At 36.2% G+C, this 20,785-nt stretch overlaps 3 protein-coding genes across 3 annotated transcripts; all 3 read left to right on the top strand.

Moving 5' to 3' along the window:
- LOC18593504 (G-type lectin S-receptor-like serine/threonine-protein kinase LECRK4) lies at positions 6,124–9,020 on the top strand. The gene has a single exon (XM_007020763.2). It carries the CDS (start codon positions 6,372–6,374, stop codon positions 8,808–8,810), a length of 2,439 nt encoding a protein of 812 aa, XP_007020825.2. The 5' UTR covers positions 6,124–6,371; the 3' UTR covers positions 8,811–9,020.
- Positions 12,171–15,080, top strand: LOC18593503 (G-type lectin S-receptor-like serine/threonine-protein kinase LECRK4). Its single transcript, XM_018124095.1, has one exon. The coding sequence runs from the start codon at positions 12,450–12,452 to the stop codon at positions 14,883–14,885; it is 2,436 nt and encodes an 811-aa protein (XP_017979584.1). The 5' UTR covers positions 12,171–12,449; the 3' UTR covers positions 14,886–15,080.
- On the top strand, positions 16,784–19,796 carry LOC18593502 (G-type lectin S-receptor-like serine/threonine-protein kinase LECRK4). The gene has a single exon (XM_018124684.1). The coding sequence runs from the start codon at positions 17,157–17,159 to the stop codon at positions 19,593–19,595; it is 2,439 nt and encodes an 812-aa protein (XP_017980173.1). The 5' UTR covers positions 16,784–17,156; the 3' UTR covers positions 19,596–19,796.

The raw sequence follows: 20,785 nt of genomic DNA, 5'->3' as shown, positions 1-20,785 counted from the left end.
ATGATCTAATAAAATAAAAAAGCATAAGGATATGTGCATATAATTTATCTTCCCTATAGGTTAACCCAAAATTAAGTCTCAAATTGATGACAATTCGAAATCAAACTGTAGCTAGTTAGTCTCATCATCCATATTATAGATAAATTCTTGTTGTTGCCGTGTGCTAATTTTTTAGTATGCCTTATATAATGTGATTTTAATTAATTTTAAAGTCCAAATTAGAAATTAAAATTTTTTATTATAAGTTTTATTTTTTTATAATTAATTTTAAAATCCCAAAGCCCTGTCACAACCCACAAAGGTGCAACAAGCAGAAGGAAGAACAAATCAGAAGTAAATTAAGACCAAAATCAGAAGTATTTTATTCCTATACTGATAAGTGATACCCCAAGATAGATTGCTCTGGAACCTAATCTCCTCTTTTGCAGCACAAGTTCAGCAAACCTTCAAAGCAGAAGTTTAGCATGTGATGGTTCTTCATTGTTGCATCTGTTAGTCAGGAAGTCATGGAGTCAATGAAATTTGAGCATAAACAGATCAATTATAAGCAAGCAAAATGAAGATCGAGGATTCCCAAAGTAGAAAGCAGATCCAAAATAAGCTTACAATGTCACATAGGGACAACAAAGTATGAAAAACTGTTGGAAGGTTCTTCTCATTCATCATCAGAATCATCAGAAAATCTATGGCTTCTTCTCCTTCTTCTTTTTTCTTTCCTGTTCCTTCTCTTTTGCTCATGTCTTTCATCATCATCATCTGAGGAATCATCAATGTTCCTCAACTTCCTTCTGCCCCATCCCTGTCCTCCGAATGATCACTCGACCTTCCTCTCTTCTTCCTCTTCCTTACAAGAATCTGAATCGTTCTTTTTACTGCATGACTTCTTCCCTTTCCTAGTACTAAACTTCTTCCCATAACTGTCAGCAATGATCATCTCAATCTCCGAATCAACATCCGAATCCGAGTCCAAATCCGATCCTGATGAACCATCAGCCTTCACAGCTTCCAGCTCTTTCTCCTTGTTATCATCCTTAACTCAGAAAGTTCTTGCACTGAACCCAAAGGTGCCCAACACGCCCACACTTCTTGCAAGCACCACGATCCCCATCAGCATTGGAACCATTGATCCTGGCAACCTGCAAAAGGCTTTTGTACTCGTTCTCGGCATCAGGGTTAGAGCTAGACTTGGGGAAACTCCTGGTTCGATGAGTTCTTGGCATCATCGTTCCTGTCAGGTGCGTGTGGATCACAGCCAATCACACTCTGCTATATAGCATGAGTCTCCAGGGCGCCAGGGCTCTACTGGTCGGCACCCGATTGTTTGCAGACATTCGAACCCTCCTCGCGGTAGCAGGCATCTTGAAGCAATAGAGATTTTGAAAGAATGATGGATTGGAATTGCTTGAATATATCCAAATAAAAGAATATGAACGATTTATTACAATACCAATAAGACAGGAAATATATTGGCATTGTTTTGGATTCAATAACACACCAGGAATAAGCCCTTCAACCTTGGAAATCAGTCGAAATTCAGATGTGAATTATGAATCCGTATGTTATGTTATGATAGTTTTGTGGATTGAATAGGATAGTTTAACTCTAATTAAATTAGATTATCTTATTGAGCAAGTTTTTAATCCTAACTAAATTAGGATAACATATCTTAATTATACTAGAATAAGGGTAGAGTGACTTTCCAACATATTGCTCGAGATGGGAACTCGTTTGCATATATGTGTTGACTGTGAGTCGATGTTCATAGCGTGACAGTAGCTTTCATTAGTAAATTTCTTTATGAATACTTTTAGTTCACAATGTTTTGATCTTGTAAAACTTAGCTTAGAATTGTGATACCCTTAATACCAGATATGTTTTGTTCATAGGTGTTATGTTTGCTCACACCAGTTATACTCTAATTGTAGTAGGAACAATTTCCTGTACCTTCACTGTCTTTGATAGATTGTTAATGAAAACACCTCACTAGCTGAGCAAAAAAAAATTATTGTATTTAACATATTCTAATTATACTCAGATAAAATTATTGTACTTGGTCCTATGAAAGGATCATATGTAGTTAAAAAATAAAATAAGATCTAAATGTAGAGAGACTGATTTGATCGTGTTAGTGGGATTAAGATTATGAATTTAAGACTGCTCTTATAATTTCTTGATTACTTTTTTTGTTACTATACCCGTGAATGTAAGTATCAAAAGATCGAACCAAAATCAAAATTTAGATAGAATCTTTGGTACAAAGAAAGTCAAAGGCTTACATCTCTAGAGTGTGAAATAAGATGAAACTAAAAGAATGGAATCATTAGTGATTCTTTTTGCATGGGACAGGCAACAATATATGAGTTCTTGAGTAATCACAACCAAATTGAGTGGCTTAAGACTATTTATATCAACTTAAGACATTGTTTAAAGAAGTGAAATCGATTAATCTTTAAAGCCAAACATGATTATCACAATGGTTATCAAGTATCATAACAATTTTAGGTGTATGAATTTTTTTTTGTAAGGTCGGTGTATGAATTTTTCTTTTTCTTTTTTTTGTAAGGTTGGTGTATGACTTTTCTTGATTTGAATAGTAAATATCATATTTATGAATTTTTTAAAAAAAGTAGTTGAATTTTTTTCTAAAAAAAAATAGTTGAACATAGGTCGATATTGTTGATTTTCATTTTTTTTTAATATTAAACCATGCATAAAAACAACAAAATGTTCTCCTTGATTTGAAATTTCTACAAGACAACTACTAGATGTCACATGCACCCGAGCATTTGGCTCGTTAGTTGGTACATTATTTCCCTGCCTAAAAAGCAGAGTTCGAATCCTCTCTCCTCTAATTATATAAAAAAAAAACTACTAGATGTCACGTAAATTGCATTTGCAAGATTCCATCTTAAGGGAGGTTGATGGCTTTGAGCGTCTTGTCTTTGACAAATGGTAATAGAAAGATCAAAGTAGAATTACGAACATGTAAACCTACTGTCCAATTACTTTTGATAGACTTTAACTCAAGTTGAGAGAAAAAATTTGTAATATTATTCAATGATTCAAAAAACTAAATTTTAATAAAATTAGTAAAACTAAAGTAGTTAATAAATAAATATTTTATTATTAAATAGAATATACCTATCTTAAAATTTTAGTACAAGTAAATTAAATAAAAAAAATTCTATTATATCTACAAGTCTTATATCAATCTCTTCATTAAAAAAAAGGAAGATACGATCCTTTGAATTTTTTGTTTTGGCTTTTGTGCTAATAGTTTTTGACGCTCAACCTGCTATGCCTTCTACATCAGTTCCAAGAAAATCTTTATGTAACAACTGCTTCATCATGTACCAAGTTCTAATTGGTGGTTTCCCCTTACGTTTCCTTCTAGATTGCAACCTTTCCCACCACGCAGAAGCCTCATCTTTCAATCTACAGACGACAAGTCTCACTTTTTTTTCTTCTGAAATTTCCATATAATCGAAAAGCCTATCTATTTCCGCAATTCAATCTAAAAAATCTTTAATATTCAGATTCCCATTAAAGTAAGGAATATCTACCTCGTAAGTATCTCTATCACCATAATCAGTCAATGCCACCCCTTGACCTTGCATTGCAGATCGTGAGATCTCAATTCCCTGGTCTTCATCATGAAAATCGCAGTCTACCATAACTAGGTTACTTGTCATTAAATTAGATAAGTTTTCCCACTCTAATACTAACCAACGCAGTAAGTTAGCGTAAAAGTAAAAGTACACCTAACTGAGCCTTTAAGGATAATAACTAAATTTCAAATGCAGAAACTTAAACTTAAGTTGAAAGAAAACTAAACTTAAAGGTCTTATTTATAGTGTTATAGTCTCATGTACTACTAAAACTTTATTTCTGATTATCTAATACAACTAGAATAGTTAACAAGAGATTTAAATAAAATAAATATTCTAATCCTAATTAGCGCATGATATCTTAAAATTTTAGTACAAATAAATTAAATAAAAAAATCTATTATACCTATAATTCTTATACAAGTCTCCTAACCAAATAAGAAAAATATTAAAATTATGAACACGTCAAAGTATGTGTCATGCTTTGGACACTTTGGCTTTGTAGAATGCTCTTCTTTGCAACACTTTGGACACTTTGGCTTTGTAGAAATGAGGTTATTTTCAGAGGGAAAAGCTTCAGTCCAAACAAAATGAGAGACATCGCCCTTTTACGCCACATGCTTTGGTGTCGAGGGAAATGGGAACTTGGCCATGTTCCTGCTGACCTATGTCTCATGGAGCCTCTTTGCTCCAACATTAACACTAAAAGGAAGAATCAAAGAATGGCTACCAATTGGTCAACTCCACCACCTGGAACTCTTAAACTCAACACAGATGGCGTAGCAAAAGGCAAACCTGGACCTGCTGGTATTGGAGGAGTGATTAGGGACCACCATGGCTTCATTCGGAGAACATTCTCTGAAAACATTGGAATCGAGGACTCAAATTTTTCTGAATTTTATGCCATACGGGAAGGAATCAGCTTCTTCTTTTCATCTCCCTAGGCTGCCACTCATTCTCTAGTTGTGGAAAGCGACTCTGCTAATGCTATCAATTGGGCGCAACACCACTGCAAAGTCCCTTGGCGGATGAAAAATATTTCGAATGCCATTGAAACTTTCTTGCGTAAAAGCACAAGAATCACTTTCAAGCATGTAATGAGGGAAGCCAACAAGGTTGCAGACGGATTGGCCAAAGCAGGGGTATTAAGAGACTCAAACTTCAAAGCCTACTTTCAAAACCAACAGGGGGAGAGCACATGAACTATTCCTCCATTGCAAAGGCTTATTATTTTGGTTAACCTTAAACTACCCCTATGTTTTTTCTTTTGAATATGATTTCTCACTTCATCCTGTATTTGTCATGCTTTGTACCTCAATGCTGGAAGTAGCAGATCTCTTTTTTTGTAATCTGCTACTCTTTTGCATGACATTTTTGAAGTGCTTTTTGTAATCTCCTCTTGCGAGATCTCTTGTGATTAATAAATACTGCCTTTAAAAAAAAAAAAGTATGTGTCATGCCATTTCTGTTCTTCTCCATTTATTTAGATGGGTACTTTCCACTTTCCAGGAAGTTGTTCCTAGAATCCTAAGATCATACAAATCCAACAGGCAACAGGCTCCGGCCTTTTTAGAGTGCCAACTGCCAGAGAAAATTTTGTATAAACCAGTCTCTTCCCTCAAGGTTAAGCCAAAATTTTCATTTTGTTACACTAGACAATCATATGCTCCACCATGCCCTTTCCTAGCAAACCCACTGTCAAACTTAATATTTTGTTCATAATTTTACATCTCTATGTCTGATAAATTTACGTAAAATTATGAATATACAACTACGTACAACAAGATCAAAGATGGAACTTATTAGAAAAAAAAAAAAAACATGTTTCAAAAGCATTGTTAGGAGTGGAGGGAGAAACCGATGAAGTTTTAGTTGAATTTTAGAAAACATGTTTCTTATAGTTTAGATAACTATAGACTGTAGACTTCGAACCCTTGACAGAAGTAGAAGATCTGTTGACATTAATCTACTTGTCATTGGATTAAAGAATGTAAGAGCAGTGACTCTTATAAGCTGTTTGATGGGCCAACAATGGAGAGATTGATGGCTTTGTTCATGGCTGCAACGCAAAATTTAGATAGTCCTTCTTAGAAAGAAAGTCTTCCAACTAGAGAAGAAGAATTGATAATGGATTGACCATTACAGAATAGACACATTCAAAACTCCTAGACAGGCTTCTTTTAAATATAGAAGTTTATCTGTCTACGTAACAAGATAATGACAAATAACCAAATCACTCGTGAACGATAATAAGATGTCCAGGTAATTAGAGTTTGCAAGATTTCCCATCTTCAGAAATGTTGATGGCTTTTGAACATTTTGTCAATAGACCAATGGGTAAGAGACAGACCAGAGTAGAGTGAGTACTGAGTGGCAAACATAGAGACAAATAGTCACACTTCTTCTGATAGAAAAGCTTGAGATATTTCTACTTCCCTGTTGATAAAGTGGGTCCAGACTCCAGACTCTGACATAAAGCAGTGAACAAATTGAACCTAACCTGGAGCTACCACCATCTGTGCGAAAAAATTTGACAATAATGCATATATGTCAAAGCATGTGCCGTGCCATTTCTGTTCTTATCCAATTTTCTCAGGTGGGTTATTATATTTTTCACTTTCTGCAAGACCAACAGGTAACAGGCTCAGGCCTTTTTAAAGTGCCGACTGCCAGAGAAACTCTTGTGTAAATCAGTCTGTTATCTCAAGCTTAAGCCAAAATTTTCATTTTTGTCACACTTGAACTGCTACTGGGAGAGATTCAATGGTCTCACCACTTTCTCATTGTCATGCTTTCCTGGTTATCCTTTTAGGCATCCATTGGATTTTTGCAACAGTTCAGGCTCAAGGCAATGTAAGTTTAGGTGATTTTTTATCTGCGAATGATAAAAACATTACATGGCAATCACCATCCGGTGATTTTGCCTTCGGGTTTCATTCCATCCCGGATGAAAAAGATCAGTTCCTTCTGGCTATCTGGTATGTCCAGATACTCGACAGAACTATAGTTTGGTGTGCCAATAGACAGAATCCAGCTGAGAGAGAATCAAAGGTTGAGCTCACCAGCACCGGTCTTGTGCTCAAAGACCCTAAAGGCAGAGAGCTGTGGAGGTCCAAAAGCCTTAAAAATGACGCTCAAGCATCACATGCAGCCATGCTTGATACAGGGAATTTTGTGATCGCAAGCAGAAACTCCGGCAACATATGGGAAAGCTTCAAATATCCAACTGATACCATCTTACCGACTCAAGAATTGGATGTTGATGGCAGTCTTTCATCAGCTTTGGCAGAGGGAAGTTACCAGAAGGGGAAATATCAGCTTCGTTTTAATAATGGATCTTTCATACTTAATCAAATAGATATGTTCACTGAAAAACCTTACAACAATTATTTCATCCTTGGAAATGGTTCTCGGTTGATCTTCAACAAGACAGGCTATATCCAAATCCAGCATTCGAATGGAAGTCTACTCAACCTTGCACCAGCAAACGCTGCTCCAAACCCAGAGTCAAATTACTACAGGGCAACACTTAATTTTAATGGAGTGTTTACCTTCTATTCTTATCCAAGGAACCCCAGTGGCGGTGGAAGCTGGTCTGCCTGGTGGTTTAGGCCAAGGGACATCTGCTCCAGGTTTGTAGACAGTACAGCTAGACTTGGAAATGGCCCGTGCGGTTATAACAGCATATGCGAACCTATCAATGGGAGGCCTAATTGCACATGTCCACCAGGGTTTTCTTTCTTGGATGAAAAAAATCCATACAATGGCTGCAAACAAGATTACACAAGCTACCCGGAAGATTGCAACCCGGACGGATCCACCATTGAGGAAGATCGCTTTGCGTTCAAGTCAATGCAGTTTGCTGATTTTCCTTTCAGTGACTATGGAATACTGCAACCTGCAAATGAGTTTGAATGTAAGCAATCTTGCCTTCGTGACTGCTCCTGTGCAGTTGCCATTTTACAGGATCCAACTTTAAGTGAAGATGGCAATGGAACTTGTTGGAAAAAGAAATTACCACTTTCAAATGGGTGGTTTAACACAGATGCTGTTGATAGAACAGCTCTATTTAAGGTATTAAAGTCAGATGCCTCTAGGAAAAACCCTGCCACTCCAAATCCAAGTGATGAAAATCAGAATCAAGTTATTTTGATCCTTGGAGTTCTGTTAGGCACCTCTGCAGTTTTCAACTTCTTTTCTTTAGCTGCAATTTCTCTCATCTTCTTCTGCTTATACAAAAGAAGACTGCGGGACTTCAACGGTATTCCTAGCAGAAGAGACTTAGAGACTAATCTACGTTTTTTCACATACAAAGACCTTGAACAAGCCACAAACAGATTTAAAGAAGAATTAGGAAGGGGGGCTTTCGGTACGGTTTATAAAGGAGAACTACCGTCAAGTTTTGGAAATTATGTTGCCGTCAAGAAATTAGACAAGTTTGTTCAAGAGGGTGAAAGGGAATTCAAAACAGAAGTGAAGGTGATTGGCCAAACTCACCACAAGAATTTGGTGAGATTAATTGGCTACTGTGATGAAGGTGAACATCGACTTCTGGTGTACGAGTTCATGCAAAATGGTTCCTTGTCAAGCTTCCTTTTTGGAGTTCTAAGGCCTAGGTGGCAGCAAAGATTGCAAATCGCATTAGGAATTGCAAAAGGACTCACATACTTGCATGAAGAATGCAGCATACAGATCATCCATTGCGACATCAAGCCTCATAACGTACTCCTGGATGATTCTTTCACTGCCAAAATATCTGATTTTGGGTTAGCAAAACTCTTGATCAACAACACCCGAACGATGACCGGAATCAGAGGGACTAAAGGGTATGTTGCACCAGAGTGGTTCAAGAACACGCCGCTCACAGTGAAGGTAGATGTTTACAGTTTTGGAGTCATGTTGCTAGAGATCGTCACTTGCAGAAGATGTGTTGAAATTGAGATGGAGGATGCTGCAATATTGACAGAATGGGCTTATGAATGCTACAGTGAAGGCATAGCCGAAAAGCTGGTGGAAAATGATGAAGAGGCCAGAAGTGATCTTGGGAAGGTGGAGATGTTGTTGAAAGTGGCAATTTGGTGTGTACAAGATGAACCATTGTTGAGACCTTCCATGAGGACAGTCTCCATGATGCTAGAAGGTGCTGTCCAGGTTCCTACTCCACCGTGCCCTTTCCTAGCAAACCCACTGTCAAGATTTTGAAGTTTGATCCCATATAATTATAGTGAAAACTTGTACTTTTACAAATTTACATAGTTTCAGTTTTCAAGTTTTCCAATAATTTAGGCCCAATCTTAGAGGCTAGAACAACAGTTCATTTATGCAAAATGAGAAGCGGCCCATGCAAGGAAAAAGGAAATGGAACCACAATTAATGGTTATTTTTCTTAATGGAACAAGCAATAGATTATGGGCTCTTGACCATGTCCAACCGAATTAAGTGTCATAATGAAGACTATTAAATGTTTTAATTCAAGAACTTAAATTAGTTAAATTATGATATAATATTTAAATATTTGATAATGATGAATTTAATCTAACTAAATTAGTTAGATATAATGTTAATATTAAAAAGAATAATATTCTTATATTTATAAAAAAAATAAGAATAATGATAAAAATTAAACAACATTTAATATAAAATGGATAAGATTTGCTCATGTCCCCCAGGATTTTCTTCCTTGGATGAAAGTAATCCAGACAATGGCTGCAAACAAGATTACACAAGCTACCCGGAAGATTGCAACCTGGATGGATCAACTAGTGAGATGAAACGAAAAGAATGGAATCATTAGTGATTCTTTTGGCATGGGACATACAACAATATATGAGTTCTTGAGTAATCACAACCAAATTGAGTGGCTTAAGACTATTTATATCAACTCAAGAGATTGTTTAAAGAAGCGAAATCGATTAATCTTTAAAGCCAAACATGATTATCACAATGGTTATCAAGTATCATAACAAATTTAGGTGTATGAATTTTTTATTTTTATTTTTTGTAAGGTCGGTGCATGAATTTTCTTTTTTTTTTTTGTAAGGTTGGTGTATGGATTTTCTTGACTTGAAATAGTAAATATCATATTTATGATTTTTTTAAAAAAGAGTAGTTGAATTTTTTTCTAAAAAAATAGTTGAATATAGGTCGATATTGTTGATTTTCATTTTTTTTAATATTAAACCTTGCATAAAAACAACAAAATGTTCTTCTTGATTTGAAATTTTACAAGGCAACTACTAGATGTCACGTAAATTGCATTTGCAAGATTCTATCTTAAGAGAGGTTGATGGCTTTGAGCGTCAGATCAAAGTAGAATTACGAACATGTAAACCTACTGTCCAATTACTTCTTATAGAAAAGTTTGAAACATGTCCAGACCCTTCGACATAAGATGTAAATCGGTTGAATCTGATGTAGCAAGTTAACGTGATAACAAAAGCTAACATTTTACTGAGCTTTTAAAATTGACAACTAAGTTTAAAATACAGAAATTTAAATTTAAGTTGAGAGAAAAAATTTGTAATGTTATTCAATGATTCAAAAAACTAAATCTTAATAAAACTAGTAAAACTAGAACAATTGACAAGACATTTAAATAAAATAAATATTTTATTCTTAATTAGAATATGATTATCTTAAAATTTTAGTACGAGTAGATTAAATAAAAAAGAAATTTTATTACATCTATAATTCTTATGTTAGTCTCCTCATTAAAAAAGGGAGAATACTAATCTTTGAACTTTTTGTTTTGGCTTTTGTACTATTGGCTTTTAATGCTCAACCTGCTCTAAGAGGTTATCTGTTAGACCTTCTATATCAGTCCCAAGAAAATCCTTCTGTAACAACTGCTTCATCATGTACCAGGTTCTAACTGGTGATTTTCCCTTATGTCTCTTTTTGGACTGCAACCTTTCTCACCATGTAAAAGCCTCACCTTTTAATTTACAGGTGACAAGTCTCACCTTTGTTTCTTCTGGAATTTTCATATAATCGAAAAACCTATCTATTTTCGTAATCCAATTAAAAAAATATTCAATATTTAAACTCTCATTAAAGTAAGGAATATCTATCTCGCAAGTATCTTTATCACCATAATCATTCAACGCCACCCCTTGATCTTGCATTGCAGATCGTGAGGTCTCAATTCCCTGATCTTCATCTTGAGAACCGCAATCTACCGTAACTGGGTAACTTGTCATTAGATGGAATAAGTTTTCCTCGCTCTAATACTAACTAACGCAGCAAGTTAGCGTGAAAACAAAAACTAGCAACTGCACCTAATTGAGCTTTTAAAGTTGCTACTGCCAGAGAAACTTTGGTATAAACCAGTCTCTTACCTCAAGGTAAGGCCAAAATTTTCATTTTGTCACACTTGACAATCATATACTCTACCACGCCCTTTCCTAGCAAACCCACCGTCAAACTTCATATTTCGTTCATAATTTTACATTACTATGAGCCTGTTTGGCCTAACTTTTTTTTAATTTAAAAATTATTATGAAATTTTTATAAAAAATATTAATTTTTAAAATTAAGATAAAGTTGTTTGGTAAATTTTTTTTATAAGTTATTTTATATAAGTTATAATTTTAGTTAAAAATATCATAGAAAGTATTTCTTTTTTTTGAAAGGATATTGCAATTATTTTTAACAGATAAAGATATTTTCGGAATAAAAATAAAAATTCTCTTATACTTTTAAAAGAAGAAAAGAAAAAGCTCCTATGAGGAGCTTTTCTTGAAGTTCTTTTTTTAAAAATTTTATTGTTATAGTTTTTTTTTCAAAAATTTTTCAAAATTTATGTTTAGCCTGGCTTTTGCTTTGAAGAGGTAAATAAATTGAAAAAAAACTAAGCAAAACAAGCACTGTATTTAATAAATTTAAGTAAAATTATGAATATATAACTACGTGCAACAAGATCAAAGATAGATCTTATTAGAATAAAAACAAAAACATGTTTCAGAAACATTGTCAGGAAGGAGGAAGAAACCGATGAAGTTTTAGTTGAATTTTAGAAAACATGTTTCTTAATGTTTAGATAACTATAGACTGTGGACATCTAACCCTTGAGAGAAGTAGAAGAGTTGTTGACATTAATCTACTTGTCATTGGATTAAAGAATGTAAGAGCAGTGACTCTTCTAAGCTGTTTGATGGGCCAAAAATGGAGAGATTGATGGCTTTGTTCATGGCTGCAAACCAAAATTTAGATAGCCCTTCGTACAAAGAAAGTCTTCCAACTAGAGAAAAGAAGATAATGACAAATAACCAAATCACTCTCAAAACTCTTAGACAGGCTTCTTTTAAATATCGAAGTTTATTTGTTTAAGTAACAAGATAATGACAAATAACCAAATCACTCATAAAAAATAACAAGATGTACAAGTAATTTAAGTTTGCAAGATTTCCCATCTTCAGAAATGTTGATGGCATTTAAACATTTTGTCAATAGACATATGGGTAAGAGACAGATCAGAGCAGAGTGGGTGAGCGGCAAACATATAGACAAATAGTCACAGTTCTTGTGATAGAAAAGCTTGAGATATTTATACTTCTCTATTAATAAAGTGGGTCCAGACTCTGACATAAAGCACTAAACAAATTGAACAAAATCGACAATAATGCATACATGTCAAAGCATGTGCCCTGCATTTTTGTTCTTCTGCCTTTTTGCAGGTGGGTTATTCTACTTTTCACTTTCTCCAAGACCAACAGGCAACAGGCTGAGGCCTTTTTAAAGTGCAAGTGCCAGAGAAACTTCTGTATAAATCAGTCTGTTACCTCAAGGTTAAGCCAAAATTTTCATTTTTGTCACACTTGAACTGCTACTGGGAGAGATTCAATGATCTCACCACTTTCTCATTGTCATCCTTTCCTGGTTATCCTTTTAGGCATCCATTGGATTTTTGCAACGGTTCAGGCTCAAGGCAATGTAAGCTTAGGTGATTTTTTATCTGCGAATGATAAAAACATTGCATGGCAATCACCATCCGGTGATTTTGCCTTTGGTTTTCATCCCATTCAGGGTGAAGAAGACCAGTTCCTTCTTGCTATCTGGTATGCCAAGATACCCGACAGAACTATAGTTTGGTATGCCAATAGAGAGAATCCAGCTGAGAGAGAATCAAAGGTTGAGCTCACCAGCACCGGTCTTGTGCTCAAAGACCCTAAAGACAGGGTGCTGTGGAGGTCCAAAACCCTTAACAATGACTCTCAGGCGTCACATGCAGCCATGCTTGATACAGGGAATTTTGTGATCGCAAGCAGAAACTCAGGCAACATATGGGAAAGCTTCAAATATCCGACTGATACCATCTTACCGACTCAAGAATTGGATGCTGATGGCAGTCTTTCATCAGCTTTGGCAGAACGAAGTTACCAGGAGGGGAAATATCAGCTTCGTTTTAATAATGGATTTTTCATACTTAATCAAATAGATATGTTCACTGGAAAACCTTACAACAATTATTTCAACCTTGGAAATGGTTCTCGGTTGATCTTCAACCAGTCAGGGTATATCCAAATCCAGAGTTCGAATGGAAGTCTACTCAACCTTGCACCAGAAAATGCTCCTCCAGACCCAGAGTCAAACTACTACAGGGCAATACTTAGTTTTAATGGAGTGTTTACCTTCTATTCTTATCCAAGGAACCCCAGTGGCGGTGAAAGCTGGTCTGCCTGGTGGTTTAGGCCAAAGGACATCTGCTCTAGCTTTGTAGACAGTACAGCTAGACTTGGAAATGGCCCTTGCGGTTATAACAGCATATGCGAACCTATCAATGGGAGGCCTAATTGCACATGTCCACCAGGGTTTTCTTTCTTGGATGAAAGTAATCCATACAATGGCTGCAAACAAGATTACACAAGCTACCCGCAAGATTGCAACCCGGACGGATCCACCATTGAGGAAGATCGCTTTGAATTCAAGTCAATGCAGTTTGTTGATTTTCCTTTCAGTGACTATGGAATACTGCAACCTGCAACTGAGTTTGAATGTAAGCAATCTTGCCTTCTTGACTGTTCTTGTGCGGTTGCCATTTTACAGGATCCAACTGTCAGTAAAGATGGCAATGGAACTTGTTGGAAAAAGAAACTACCACTTTCAAATGGATCTGTTAACAGAGAGACTATTGATAGAACATCTCTATTTAAGGTATTAAAGTCAGAAGCTAGGAAAAACCCTGCCACTCCAAATCCAAGTGATGAAAATCAGAATCAAGTTATTTTGATCCTTGGAGTTCTCTTAGGCACCTCTGCAGTTTTCAACTTCTTTTCTTTAGCTGCAATTTCTCTCATCTTCTTCTGCTTATACAAAAGAAGACTGCGGGACTTCAACGGTATTCCTGGCAGAAGAGACTTAGAGACTAATCTACGTTCTTTCACATACAAAGACCTTGAACAAGCCACGAACAGATTCAAAGAAGAATTAGGAAGGGGGGCTTTTGGTACGGTCTATAAAGGGGAACTGCCATCGAGTTTTGGAAATTATGTTGCCGTCAAGAAACTAGACAAGTTTGTTCAAGAGGGTGACAGGGAATTCAAAACAGAAGTGAAGGTGATTGGCCAAACTCACCACAAGAATTTGGTGAGACTAATTGGCTACTGTGATGAAGGTGAACACCGACTTCTAGTGTACGAGTTCATGCAAAATGGTTCCCTGTCAAGCTTCCTTTTCGGAGTGCTAAGACCTAGTTGGCAACAAAGATTGCATATCGCATTAGGAATTGCAAAAGGTCTCACATACTTGCATGAAGAATGCAGCATACAGATCATCCATTGCGACATCAAGCCTCAAAACATACTCCTGGATGATTCTTTCACCGCCAAAATATCTGACTTTGGGTTGGCAAAGCTCTTGATCAACAACACCAAAACACTGACCGGCATCAGAGGGACTAAAGGGTATGTTGCACCAGAGTGGTTCAAGAACACGCCGCTCACAGTGAAGGTAGATGTTTACAGTTTTGGAGTCATGTTGCTGGAGATCATCACTTGCAGAAGATCTGTTGAAATTGAGATGGAGGATGCTGCAATATTGACAGAATGGGCTTATGAACGCTACAGTGAAGGCATAGCGGAAAAGCTGGTGGAAAATGATGAAGAGGCCAGAAGTGATCTTGGGAAGCTGGAGATGTTGTTGAAAGTGGCAATTTGGTGTGTACAAGATGAGCCATTGTTGAGACCTTCCATGAGGACAGTCTCCATGATGCTAGAAGGTGCTGTCCAGGTTCCTACTCCACCGTGCCCTTTCCTAGCAGACCCACTGTCAAGATTTTGAAGTTTGATCCCATAATCATAGAGAAAACTTGCACTTTACAAATTTACATAGTTTCAGTTTTCAAGGTTTCCAATAATTTAGGCCCAATCTCAGAGGTCAGAACAAGAAATTCCATGCACTTGCAAGGAAAAATGAAATTGAACCATAATTAATGGTTATTTTTCTTAATGGAACACGCAACAGATTATGGGCTTTTGACCATGTCCAACCCAATTAAGTGTCATAATTAAGACTATTAAATGCTTTAATTAAAGAACATAAATTAATTAAATTATGATATAATATTTAAATATTTTATAATAATGAATTTAATTAAATTAAATTAATTAGATATAATGTTAATATTAAAAAGAATAATATTCTTATATTTATAAAAAAAATAAGAATAAAGATAAAAATTAAATAACATTTAATATAAAATGGATAAGATTATAAATTACCATGTTGTTTACATAACTTGTTTATTAGGTTTTTTGTTTTTTTTAAAAAAAAATTAGATTATTTGACCTTACAATAAAGTTAACCTTACTATAACTCTCATCATGTGAAGACAAAAATAAAAATAATAAGCAAAGACGAGTTCTAATGGATTAGAATTGCTTGAAGATATCGAAATAAAAGAATTTAAAGGCTTTAACAACACCAATAAGCAAGCATCCAAACATTTGACTCACTATTCAATACACGATCTCTTTGTTTAAAGATAAGTTTCAATAGTACATCACGAATAAGACCTTTCAGCTTTAGAAATCAATGGAAATTTGTACATAAATTCAGGATTTATATTTTTTCAAAGAGTTTAAATTTTACCAGGTTTCTCTGCAAAACCTTATGCTTATACCTTCCAATGAAAACAAGCCACTCTCCATCTAATTTAATGGTCTTCTACATTTATCTCGCGCGTCTCCGATGTTAAAGGAGAAATAAAAATCTTTTCCGCTCAAGTTACTTGACGTTTTATTCATAATTTTACATCATATGTCCGTTAAATTTATGAGTAAATTTATGTCGTAAGTTTTAGTTAAATTTTAGAAACATGTTTCTCCGGTTTTGGATAATTCTACAGACCGTAGACATCGAAATCACCCATAAAAAATAACAAGATGTCAGGTAACTTGCGTCCTCAATTTGCAGATAGTCTTGCGAAAGAAGGGGTCAGACGTCAGGAGGATTTATTGAATGTCTTTGAGTAGTCAAGAGGCTGGAGATTTTTTCTTCTTTTTTGAATGGCTGCGTGAAGAATTCAAGCTTCAAGTTTGATCGTTTCTCTCTGTTGCTTTTTGACTTGTATTTGGCTGAGATGGTTCATTGTTTGAGCCAAGGTCCGTGATATGAGGCCCTGAGTTTTTGATCAGATTGTAAGCTTGCTGGTTCTCCCTTCAGGAATGACTTTTGCACAGGGAGGCTTCGGGTTTCTTATGGAGGCTATTTGCTGTTTCTGATTTTGTTTTTTGTTTCTGACGATAGGGGTTTTTCTGGGGTTCTTTGTAAGCTGGTTTTCTTTTGGCAAGATGACAAGATTTTGAGATGATATGCTGATCAAGGCATAGCATCTTAAAATCATGTGCTCTTTTGTTCCCCAAGGAACCTATTCTTGGTTTCTATAATGAAATCCAATTAATTTTCAAAAAAAAAAAAAACTTGCGTCCTCATGGTTTTCCATCTTCAGGAATGTTGATGGCTTTGATTGTTACTTGGTTATTTTTTCTGGTATGGATGATGTCGTCTTGATGGCTCATCGGGATCTCTTCTAAGTTCTGCAAATCCCCACTGCTTGGGACTCTTTTTTTGTGTTCAAGCAAGTCACTTGTGACCATGCCCCCAGTAAGTCTCCCCTTGAAGATCTTTTAGCAATAAAACCTCAGCCTTTCAAAAAAAATATGTAGTCACAGTTTTTCTGATAGAAAAGCTTCGGATCTTTCTATTCCTGTAACCTGTTGACAGTGGACATAAGAAGTAAACAAATTGACCCTGACCTGAAACTTCTAGAATCTGTGGAAAACAATTGACAAGATTGCATGCATGTCAAGGTCTTTGCCGTGCCATTTCCGTTCTTCTCGTTTTTCTAGGTGGGTTATTTTCCTTTCCACTTTCCAGGAAGTTGTTCCTGGAATCCTAAGATCATACAAATCCAACAGGCTCAGGCCTTTTTAAAGTGCCTACTGCCAGAGAAACTCTTGTGTAAATCAGTCTCTTACCTCAAGGTTAAGACAAAATTTTCATTTTGTCACACTCGACAATCATACTTGAACTCGTACTGGGAGAGATTCAATGATCTCACCACTTTATCATTGTCATCCTTTCCTGGTTATCCTTTTAAGCGTTCTTTGGATTTTGGCAACAGTTCAGGCTCAGGGCAATGTAAGTGTAGGCAATTTTCTATCTGCAAATGATGAAAGCATTCCATGGCAATCACCATCCGGTGATTTTGCCTTTGGTTTTCATCCCATTCAGGGCAAAGAAGATCAGTTCCTTCTTGCTATCTGGTATGCCAAGATACCCGACAGAACTATAGTTTGGTATGCCAATAGACAGAATCCAGCTGAGAGAGGATCAAAGGTTGAGCTCACCAGCACCGGTCTTGTGCTCAAAGACCCTAAAGGCAGAGTGCTGTGGAGATCCAAAAGCCCTAAAGATGACACTCAAGCATCAAACGCAGCCATGCTTGATACAGGGAATTTTGTGATCGCAAGCAGAAACTCAGGCAACATATGGGAAAGCTTCAAATATCCGACTGATACCATCTTACCGACTCAAGAATTGGATGCTGATAGCAGTCTTTCATCAGCTTTGACAGATAGAAGTTATCAGGAGGGGAAATATCAGCTTCGTTTTAATAATGGATTTTTCATACTTAATCAAATAGATATGTTCACTGGAAAACCTTACAACAATTATTTCAACCTTGGAAATGGTTCTCGGTTGATCTTCAACCAGTCAGGGTATATCCAAATCCAGAGTTCGAATGGAAGTCTACTCAACCTTGCACCAGAAAATGCTCCTCCAGACCCAGAGTCAAACTACTACAGGGCAATACTTAGTTTTGATGGAGTGTTTACCTTCTATTCGTATCCAAGGAACCCCAGTGGCGGTGAAAGCTGGTCTGCCTGGTGGATTAGGCCAAAGGACATCTGCTCCAGCTTTGTAGACAGTACAGCTAGACTTGGAAATGGCCCTTGCGGTTATAACACCATTTGCGAATCTCTCAATAATGGGAGGCCTAATTGCTCATGTCCCCCAGGGTTTTCTTTCTTGGATGAAAGTAATCCATACAATGGCTGCAAACAAGATTACACAAGCTACCTGGAAGATTGCAACGTGGACGGATCCACCAGTGAGGAAGATCTCTTTGAATTCAAGTCAATGCAGTTTGTTGATTTTCCTTTCAGTGACTTTGGAATATTGCAACCTGCAACTGAGTTTGAATGTAAGCAATCTTGCCTTCGTGACTGCTCCTGTGCAGTTGCCATTTTACAGGATCCAACTGTAAGTGAAGATGGCAGTGGAACTTGTTGGAAAAAGAAACTGCCACTTTCAAATGGACACGTTAACAGAGAGACTATTGATAGAACATCCCTATTTAAGGTATTCAAGTCAGATGCCCCTAAGACTAAGAAAAACCCTGCCACTCCAAATCCAAATGATGAAAATCAGGATCAAGTTATTTGGATCCTTGGAGTTCTCTTAGGCACCTCTGCAGTTTTCAACTTTGTTTCTTTCGCTGCAATTTCTCTCATCTTCTTCTGCTTATACAAAAGAAGACTGCGGGACTTCAACGGTATTCCTAGCGGAAGCGACTTAGAGACTAATCTACGTTCTTTCACATACAAAGACCTTGAACAAGCCACAAACAGATTCAAAGAAGAATTAGGAAGGGGGGCATTTGGTACGGTCTGTAAAGGAGAACTGCCATCAAGTTTTGGAAATTGTGTTACCGTCAAGAAACTAGACAAGTTTGTTCAAGAGGGTGAAAGGGAATTCAAAACAGAAGTGAAGGTGATTGGCCAAACTCACCACAAGAATTTAGTGAGATTAATTGGCTACTGTGATGAAGGTGAACATCGACTTCTGGTATACGAGTTCATGCAAAATGGTTCCTTGTCAAGCTTTCTTTTTGGAGTTCTAAGGCCTAGTTGGCAACAAAGATTGCATATAGCATTAGGAATTGCAAAAGGACTCGCATACTTGCATGAAGAATGCAGCATACAGATCATCCATTGCGACATCAAGCCTCAAAACATACTCCTGGATGATTCTTTCACTGCCAAAATATCTGATTTTGGGTTGGCAAAGCTCTTGATCAACAACACCAAAACACTGACCGGCATCAGAGGGACTAAAGGGTATGTTGCACCAGAGTGGTTCAGGAACACGCCGCTCACAGTGAAGGTAGATGTTTACAGTTTCGGAGTCATGTTGCTAGAGATCATCACTTGCAGAAGATGTGTTGAAATTGAGATGGAGGATGCTGCAATATTGACAGACTGGGCTTACGAATGCCACAGTGAAGGCATAGCGGAAAAGCTGGTGGAAAATGATGAAGAGGCCAGAAGTGATCCTGCGAAGCTGGAGATGTTGTTGAAAGTGGCAATTTGGTGCGTACAAGATGAGCCATTGTTGAGACCTTCCATGAGGACAGTCTCCATGATGCTAGAAGGTGCTGTCCAGGTTCCTACTCCACCATGCCCTTTCCTAGCAAACCCACTGTAAAGATTTTGAAGTTTGATCCCATAACCATAGAGAAACCTTGTACTTTTACAACTTTACATAGTTTCAGTTTTCAAGTTTTCCAATAATTTAGGCCCAATCTAAGAGGTCAGAACAAGAGATTCCATGCACTTGCAAGGAAAAAAGAAATTGAACCATAATTAATGGTTATTTTTCTTAATGGAACATGCAACAGATTATGGGCTCTTGACCATGTCCAACCAAATTAAGTGTCATAATTAAGACCATTAATTATTTTAATTAAAGAACTGGAATTAATCAATAAGGGTGGCCCATCCATGATTATCATCTACTTTAGGTGTGCTCTTTGGATAGGTTGGGTGGCACGACATGACCGTTGTTCTATTCACTATACACAAGAAACGAAAGTGAACATGTGAGAATTGTTGAAACTTAATCAATTTAATTATAAATAGAAGTATAATTTTATAAGAGTTGAACATCAAATTAACCAAACTCATTTCTTAATACATATTCATCAATCAATCAAAGATGAACTTGTTGCAATCTTGTTACTTTGATATATTATTGCTTGTTCTTTGACTTTGGGTCATCTCACCTCAATTGAAAAAACCAATTCCCATGTTCATTTACTTATGATTTAAATATCAAGTCCATCTAAGTAGCTCATAAAAATTTTTAAATGTGTTCTTCCAAAGTCTTAGAATTTCTTCTTGAAGACCCTCTTATTCTTTCTTGGTTGCCTATTCAATACAGGCCACCTTAAATTTTAAATTCCTATAACACTAAATTACTGGTTTTGGTTGGTGACTTCTTATCTATAAACAAAATCATTGAGCCATCACTTAGTGGGCCTAGGTCCCTATAGAAGAAATTCAAAGGCAAATTATCATGGAACCACTTCTTGGGCTTAGCCCATGAATTTGACTTTAATTGAATAAAAAAACCTAAATTTAAACTAAAAAAAATAAAATATTTACATTCGATATATTATCCGGATAAAATAAGGTATTGTTTAACAATACGTTAAATATATATTATTTGAAATAAAATAAACAAAATAATTTTAAAAAATCATTAAATACCCACAAAATTATAGAGAAAAGGATTGATAGAAAAGCACAAACTTCTAAAGTAGAGAATTTGCCTTGCAAGTTATGTTTGCTTCTTTGAACTAACATGGCTAAGCTTCACTCAAACTTCTTGGATTC

This window comes from Theobroma cacao, chromosome 7, assembly GCF_000208745.1.
Source record: "Theobroma cacao cultivar B97-61/B2 chromosome 7, Criollo_cocoa_genome_V2, whole genome shotgun sequence".
Classification (NCBI taxonomy): Eukaryota; Viridiplantae; Streptophyta; class Magnoliopsida; order Malvales; family Malvaceae; genus Theobroma; species Theobroma cacao.
Note: the sequence above shows the minus strand (reverse complement) of the source record. Positions and strands in the feature narration are given on the sequence as shown.